Below are 8,425 nucleotides of genomic sequence, written 5' to 3'. Positions count from 1 at the left end.
AAAAAACTAATAGAAAAATATGTGATTTTTGTCCAAAATAGACATGTGAAAGCAGAGGCAGGATCTAGCTGTATAGCATATGGAAACTAGCCATACTTGGAGGAGAGAATACATTGCACTGGGATAGTGAAGGACTGTGAAGCTGATGAAGAAGTGGAGAAAAAAAGACAAGAAGATAAAACTGTGCTGGAAGCTTCAGGAGAATGAACCTCTTGGGCAAAGCRCTGGCTTGCTAAGCCTCTGGGACTGGGAGCAAAAAGCCATCTACAGCTCTTTGCAATGTACTCTGGTGAGGAAAGCAACATGTCTTTGAAAAACTTTAACTAATAGCTATTTCTGCTTCACACTAGAACATCTTCATAGACGGAAGTTGGTCCAACTGGTTGGCTGGAAAGGAGACAGAAGTGCAACGTGTTTCCACAGCTTGGAAGGAGTTCCTTTGTTTTGGGAAAGATTGAACAGGTTTTGAAGAAATAAATAATGCTACAGTATGTTGACATTTTGGTAACTCCTCTCTTTGTTGCGATAAGAATTTGCCTATTATCAGATGTTAATACTTTGTTCTTGCTATCAAAGAGGTGAGTTGCTCTGTTCTCGTCTTAATGCCCTGCTAAGGACGCAAACTTCTCAAACTCCTCGTGGGCCAAAACACAAAGAAACTGTTGATGCTGGGGACATGGATCATAGTAATGGAAAATGGAGGTCAACAGATAAGGGAGTGAGTCACTGCTTCCCAGGTATAAAACCTGGAAGTCTGGGCAGGAGACTTCAGAGCAGCCTGCTGCAGTCTCTGAGTCGGTGTGTACAGACCACTGGACAACTCCTGAACCATGAAGTGGCTCATCCTGGCCCTGGTGTGCCTCCAGCTCTCAGAGGGGTTTGTGAGGTGGGTTTCCTGGAGCAAAAGCTACAAGAATAAATGTGAGAAGAATTTAGATAATAGAGACCAGCTGCATTTTTAATGGTGCATGTGCTGCACAGCTTCCCCAGRACTCTAACCAGGGCTAATGCCTTTCCTTATGAATCTTGCTTCATGTATCTTCATGGATCATCATGGCTACACCAGCACCGGTCCTAGTCCGGGCTGTGCTCCTTGCTTGGAGGGAAGTTGCCCAGAGTAGTACAAAGCAGCCAAGCRGAGGGAAGCCCATCATGACAGGGTTTAGGGGAGCCCAAAGAAGAGAGAAGTTGGAAAGGTCCACATGTTCTACTGATTCCCTGCTTTTTAAATTTTTTTGCTCTGTGCAGAGTCAAGCTGAAGAAAGTCAAGTCTATACGGGAGGAAATGAGGAAGGCAGGAGTGCTGGAGGACTACTTGAAAAAAATTAAGTATGATCCAGCCATGAAATATCGCTTCAATGAGGACTCTGTTGTGTATGAGCCAATGGCCAGCCATCTGGGTGTAAGTAATCCAGGTTCTTCTCTCTTTGTTTGTCTGTCCATCACACCCTCATTCCCCTCTTTCTTTCCAGCTGTTAAAGCAATCTGCTTACTCATAGGCCACTAGGAGTGTGAGATTTCTTTTCTTTGCTCTTTTTTATGCTTCTAGAGCAGACTTTAGAAAAGTTTTCCCCAGCCAAGTCAGCTACSTAAGAAAAGCTATACATTTCTATAGAAACCTTCAGCACTTAGATTGACCTGGCTAAACCACATGACCATTTTTTGTGACASAAGGCAACAAAATGCAGCACACTCTCTTCTTGTACCTGGAAAAGGTCTGTATGTTTTGGATTGTGAGCACTGAGAAATTTGAAAAGAAATCAAATACAGCCAGATGAACAAAAGGAATATTTAATATTACTGTGTTTGTGAGAAAAAAGCATGGGTTGCATTCAGTCCCTTCCCACCTACTTTGTTATTTGTAAGAGTCASCCTGGTGTTCTCCAGCATCTGTGAAGTGTGATTGGGATCCCGGCACAGGGCTCGGAGGCAAAAGTCTGATTCTGTTCCTGATCCTTGGGCCAACACTCCACCCTCAGAGATATCCTCTCTTTTCTGCAGTCCTCCTACTTTGGGGAGATCAGCATTGGGACCCCTCCACAGAACTTCYTGGTGCTCTTTGACACCGGCTCCTCCAACCTGTGGGTGCCGTCCATATACTGCCAGACGTCGGCCTGCAGTGAGTACCTCCAGCTGCTGAAAGTGGCTGATGCTTGTTCTGTGTAAAACACCCTGAGAGACACAACATATTCTGATCAGACGAGAGGAGAATCGCAGTGCCAGACCCCAAATTATCCTGCATACTGCCTGGGATAGCTGGTCCCCTGTATCAGCTAATGCCCGTCTGGTGCTTTCTTGGGAAATACACGTCAGATCCCTCTTTCCTTATGCAGTTGGCTAATGAAGATGTCCCAAACTCTACAGCCGTTGTGAGTGTCCTCAGTGTGTTGACAATCACAATGCCTGTGTTTAAGATTTCATGGCTAGACTGAGGAGCAAACAAAGCTATGAATCAGGGAGCTATTGTCCCAGTCTCCAGCAGATCTCATTTGATTATGACTTACTGACTGCAAGAGAGCAGTGGGGATTTAACTTGATGGGTTTGCTCACACTGGGTAGCTAATGTGGTTATGATCACAACAGCTGTTCCCTTGAGAGAGAGAGATAAAACTGCATGCAAAAACMCTATCTTAGAAATAACTGCAAGGCGGACAAACACCCTGCTCTGTTATTCAGGACTTGTTCCCTCCCTGGGAAGTCGCTTTAGAAGCGTTATCCTGGCAGGGCTATCAGTGCAGCACTGATGGTTAAATCATACCGTGGTCAGAAGAGAACATGTCTAGGAGCTTGCTGTCTTCTCTCTCATGTAGCAAGTCACTCAAGGTTCAACCCCAGCCAGTCCTCCACCTTCACCAACAACGGTCAGACCTACACCCTCTCTTACGGGAGCGGCGCACTGACAGTTCTGCTGGGTTATGACACTCTAACAGTAAGTACACCTTACCCTGCACAGTCCCGCATCTTTGCGGGAGCTGTGTCCCTAGAACCAGCTGAATACCATGATGGAAAGAGCCTGAAGGATGGCTAAGGGCAGATCTCTTGTCTTGTGCAGACAACACTTGGGTAAACCAGGGCCTGAGTTGGGTAGAACCAATATAAGATAGTCATTGCCACCTTAAATTACCCAGCTGTTTTTTTTACTTTGTTTTAATCAGCATGATTCCTGCTAATTTCCCCAGCTGCTTGGCAGTGTTTTAACCAGCTGTGACCTTGCAGTGTGCTTTATTTGGTCTTTTAGAGCATTGGTCATCACATCTGATCATTGCTCCAGTTTTGCCTGAAAGCACAGGCTGAAGTTGGTGTTCCTTTCCCTCCAGATCCAGAGCATTAGGGTAACAAACCAGGAGTTTGGGCTCAGTGAGGACGAGCCAACGCAGCCTTTCTACTATGCCAATTTTGACGGGATCCTGGGAATGGCCTACCCTTCACTGGCAGTGGGAGGAACGCCCACCGCTCTGCAGGGCATGCTGCTGCAGAACCAGCTGACCGAGCCCATCTTCAGCTTCTACTTCTCTCGGTAAAATCTGCCTGTGCATGCCTACCTGCCTGGCTCTCAGCGCATCCCATGCATGCCAGTCTCCCTCTGACTGTCCCCATGCAAGTTCCGTATGAATTTGTCCCTCACTAACGTATGTGTATGGCACTGAATTATTGATCTCTGATGCTCTCGCTCTGTGTTTTTGCAGCCAGCCTACCTATGATTATGGGGGAGAGCTCGTTCTTGGAGGAATTGACACTCAGCTGTTCTCTGGAGAGATTATGTGGGCACCAGTGACCCAGGAGTCGTACTGGCAGGTTGCAATTGATGAGTGAGTTGCGTTCATACAACCACACGTCAGTGTGATGGGCATGATTCACTCGAGGCAGCTCAGCCCCACCGTGCTGGAGGCTGAATGAGAGCATTACAGAGCTGTCCTCCAGATAAATTGGGAACTATTGCAGCAAACGTGGCCCAAAGCAGGAGTTGATGCACTGAATTTCAGAGGCTCCCTGGACTTTTAGATCCAGCTGAGAAAAGTTTAATTGCCACTGGGTTTTTGTAAGTGATGTCCTTCTGTTTCTCTTTCTAGATTTGCTATTGGACCGTCAGCGACGGGTTGGTGCAGCCAGGGCTGCCAGGCCATCGTGGACACGGGGACATTCTTGCTCACAGTGCCCCAGCAGTACATGGCCTACTTCCTTCAGGCTGTGGGTGCCCAGGAGACCAGTTACGGTGTAAGTGTTGGGGTTGCTTTGGAGAAATGAAAGGAGCAGGGGGGAGGCTTGCATAGAAAGCAAGATATCCTGGGTTTGAACAGATCCTACAAAACTCATGTGGTATCTCAGGAGCATGATGCTGCAGGCTGCTTGCATGTAAGGGAGGGACATGGAGACGTGGCACTGYCTGGACTTTATAAAAAGTGTATGTTGTCCCTGTTTGGAGGGTTTGTAGTTAACACTCTCCTCTCCCAGTCAGTGCTGTTCTCTCTGTGCTGTTACAGCCATAATCTCCTCTTCACCCTCTCTCCACAGTATGCAGTTGATTGCAACGAGGTCCAGAACCTGCCCACCATCACCTTCATCATCAACGGAGCTCAGTTCCCACTGTACCCCTCTGCCTACATCATCAATGTATGTATTATCTGAGCTCCCCCCTAAACGCAATCCAGCTGGCAGGGTCCTGGCATATCTTTGGGATCTGACACCTCACTCTATTTTCCCCTTACAGGACAATGGCTACTGCACTGTTGGGATTGAGGCCACCTACCTGCCATCCCAGAATGGGCAGCCGCTCTGGATCCTGGGTGACGTCTTCCTCAAGCAGTATTATTCTGTCTTTGACATGGCTAACAACCGCGTCGGCTTCGCCCTGTCAGCGTAGAGGAATGGAGGAGCATCTGAACAGAAGATATTTGGTTGCCCTCCTGGCCACATACACCTTAGTGAGCATTCGTAGAGTCCTATGGGGTTTCTGTGGACAAATCATCTCATTCTTTGTACCTGTATAGCCTCTCTGTCTCTCTGGGGTTTCCATGTAAAAGTGTTCTCATCCTCTATTGTTGCAAATAAACTGTGGTGTCCCATATTGTCTCTGGCCTTCTCCTGAGTTTGTTGAGTAATGACTGAGCACAGACTGATGGGTTGTGTGTCTCTTAACTGCTCCTTCACCAGGACACTGCAGCAAGGTAAGTGCCATTATAAGCTTCTGGGCAGATTTCCGTGAACTCAGCATGGAAAAATGGCAGGGAATCTACCCCTGGTCTGGTTCAAATCTAAAGTCAATTTATTTATGTTTCCTGCAAAGTGTTATGACATACTGTCAACCCCTAAAGGCTATGGGAGTGAGTCTCAGCTTTTATCTTTAGTGAGTTATTTAATGCATGCTTGGCAGTGCTTGAAGGTGGCAATGACGAATGCTCTGTCCCCTCTGCAAGGCTTTCGGGACTCAGCCAGAGGCTGCAGGCTTTGTGCCTTGAAAATCAGCCAGCTGCCATCCCCCAAATTCTCTTCCTCAGCTGCACCCCCGTTCCTGTCCTCCTTGTCCATAAGGACAGAAAGAGGGACAGGGTGTCCTGAGCCTGATTCCTGCAGGAGCTCTGCTTTGCAAGTAAGAAACACCATGTGGGTTGCAGTGTGGGGGACAGGGGTGCCACAAGGGAACCGGGATTGGTCTTAAATGCCGACTGTGTAGCCATTACACAGCTCTAAGTGCTCTCTTCACAGCTCTGGGGACAGGAATTCCCCAAGGGATGCCAGGCACCAGGATGCCTCAAAAAGCCCGTTCTGCTCTGTGCTGTCAAATGCTATTGCAGCTGCAACACTAGAAAATGCTCTGYGTGTCTATTAACAGAGGTGATACAACTTCTTGCCTCCGGTCGCCACTTGTTGATAGGCTCTGCTAAGCCAAGCTGGAGAGATGCTTATCAGGACCTAATCAGGCAAATATAGGGTTAGCCCCTGGCAGTGGAGATTGCTTTGCTTGCAGTATGTGGTGACCTTGAAGCCACCATGGGGACATGCTGTTCTGTCTCTTGCTGCTGCTGGTACTTGCAGGGCCGGACTGGTCACTCCGATCAGTTGAGGATAAAGCTGCAGAGACCCAGAAACAGGGCTGGTTGTCCCCTGGGAAACCTGATGAGGGATACATGGAAGAAGCGAATAATCTTCCTTGCAGATGGATAAGGTTTAACAAAGACCTATGATTACGTCAGAGTCAAATGTGAGGCCAGATTAGGTTAGCCATGACATCCAAATGACCCCTAAATCCTGAAGCGAGGCTATTCACTCAGGTAAAAAAATAACTAGAGTATTATAAATTGTAGTCTGTGGCAGAAAGGAATATATCCCTTGGCACCTGGGACAAGTGAATTTCTGCAGCCAACAGCGAACACCCTGGTAGGTGGAAGCTCGGATAACGCCTCTCTTTCCCGGGATCCAAACTTGTTTCTTAGAAGCTCTTTATCATTGGAGCTCATTAGCAGATATATTAATAGCTCTGTAGTTTCACCAGAGAAAGGGCACAAACTCCTCTGTGCTTGTGTCAATATTTTGACTGAGTGCAGTGATACAGAGATTAGATAGAAGCAGATAGCAGGAAGGGCATTTCTCCTCCTGTATAAAATGTGGAGGTTTCAGAGAGCTCAAGCTACTCCTGTGGGGCACCCAGGGCATTGCATACAGGAGCCGGGTGCTGGAAAAAACAGCACCGTGGAGTGGCTTGTTTTGGCTCTCAGAGGGGCAGGCGAGGTGGATTTGGTGGGCAGGACCGTACAGAGACCCTGCATCACTGAAGTGCTTGGCAAAGTCTTGTGCGACCCATCCCTTAAAGGCCCTGCTCGGTGCAGGAGAGCCACGAGTGCTTCTGCCCGGACGTGGGAGCAGTGAGGGGCAGGGGAGCCAGCAGCCACAGCAGCAAGATCCAAACAGGGGAGGCGTGAAGGCCATTGCATTTCCCTACTGGTCTTTGCTTCCTGCAGAATCCATCTGAGGAAAGGCAAATGCATGGGAGAGATGGAGGAGGAGGAGGGAGTGCTGGAAGATTTCCTGAGCCGCCATAGGCCTGACCCAGGCTGGAAGTACCAGTCCAACGCCACAGTGTTGTTTATGTGCTGATGACCAACTGCCTGAACATGAGCAGCAAGGCTCTCCTGGGGTCCCTGCCCTCCTCTCACCACCCTCTCTCTCCCATTACCCGCTTGCCGCATGGACGGGCAAATCTCAGCAGCTCYAAGGGCTCCTACAGCCAAGGACAGAAGGATGTTGCATTGCTCCTGTTGGACGYTGGACATTGGACGTTGGTAGAGCTGCCCTGACGTGGGTTGTACCTTGTCTCTTGGGGTAAGTATGTTTGTGATCCTGGATGTGGCTCTTACCAGCTTAACCCAGGAGTGGAGAAACCAAGTGCTTAGTCTCAAAGCTGGTCCATGCTGATAACGTGGGCCTGGGGATGGGAAATCAGATTCCCTTTTCTGCTCAGGTACCAGATGCCAGGATGGGCCTGCAGTGACCCAGCAGGGACTCGCATGGCTGTCCAGTTAGAGCCTGGGCAACTTCCCGTGGGGAGGAAACAAGCTGTCGTGACTAAAATCCATGGCAAATGAATATCTAAGTACACACTGCCCAGCGTCTCTCTTGCTTGGACATAGTRAGTGCTGCACAAAGCATTTGGGACATCATTGCACTTCCAGTGCGCCAGATGTATGACGTGTGCATCCTTGGCTTAACTCTGATGCTGATCATAAACTGCAGGGAATCAAGGTGTCTTTTGTCTTCTGGAGGTGGTGGAGCGGAGCTGGTTAGACGCGAGTCCCAGCCTTGCCGCTGGGCAGGTGACGGGCCTGTCTGTTATGCCTTTCAGYGTTGCTCTATCGTGCGGTTTCTAGACCCGTCCCAGCTTTGCAGGGAGGTGTTAGCAGAGCCATAGGGCAGTGCAGGGGCAGAACGACCAAAGGACGAATGCCTGGAGGGAGAGAGAGGGAGGGAGATTTTGGGGGGCTAAGTGCTGTTTCCCAGGAGGAAATACTGCAGGCCCATGGCATATCCTCCTTGAATTCTGGCTACTTGGCTAGGTCAAAAGAGGGACACCGGTATCATAAATTTCCATTTCATATAAAGGGCAGTTTTTGCCTTTGTTTCCTGGCAAGACCAAACTAGTGCTGAAGGTGAGAGAAAAATGTTTAACGTTTGGATAACAACAGAATTTTGTTTCTTATCAGTCTTGACCATTTGCTCTTGGTATCAGAGGAGTTAGCTGTTCTGCTAGCGTCCAAATGCCCCGTTAAGGAGGCAAACTCCGGAGATAAAACCCGCAGAAAATATTGACACCAGGCGAGTGCAGCGATAGAGCAACCCGGGCATCGGGAGGCATGGGGTCGGGCACCGCTCCCCGGGTATTTATATAGGTGCTGCTGGAGACCGCGCACCACGTGCGGGAGAAACCAGAGCC

The 8,425-nt window shown here is 48.8% G+C and overlaps 1 protein-coding gene across 1 annotated transcript; it reads left to right on the top strand.

Moving 5' to 3' along the window:
* Positions 1 to 795: 795 nt before the first annotated feature.
* Positions 796 to 5,061, top strand: LOC112961418 (gastricsin-like). Its single transcript, XM_026056562.1, has 9 exons — positions 796 to 886; positions 1,249 to 1,402; positions 2,002 to 2,119; positions 2,811 to 2,929; positions 3,318 to 3,517; positions 3,687 to 3,809; positions 4,071 to 4,215; positions 4,513 to 4,611; positions 4,709 to 5,061. Exons 1-9 carry the CDS (start codon positions 831 to 833, stop codon positions 4,859 to 4,861), a joined length of 1,167 nt encoding a protein of 388 aa, XP_025912347.1. The 5' UTR covers positions 796 to 830; the 3' UTR covers positions 4,862 to 5,061.
* The last annotated feature ends 3,364 nt before the right edge of the window (positions 5,062 to 8,425 follow it).

This window comes from Apteryx rowi, unplaced genomic scaffold (assembly GCF_003343035.1).
Source record: "Apteryx rowi isolate R43461 unplaced genomic scaffold, aptRow1 scaffold_132, whole genome shotgun sequence".
NCBI classification, from domain to species: Eukaryota; Metazoa; Chordata; class Aves; order Apterygiformes; family Apterygidae; genus Apteryx; species Apteryx rowi.
This window is presented reverse-complemented; position numbering and strand designations above follow the sequence as displayed.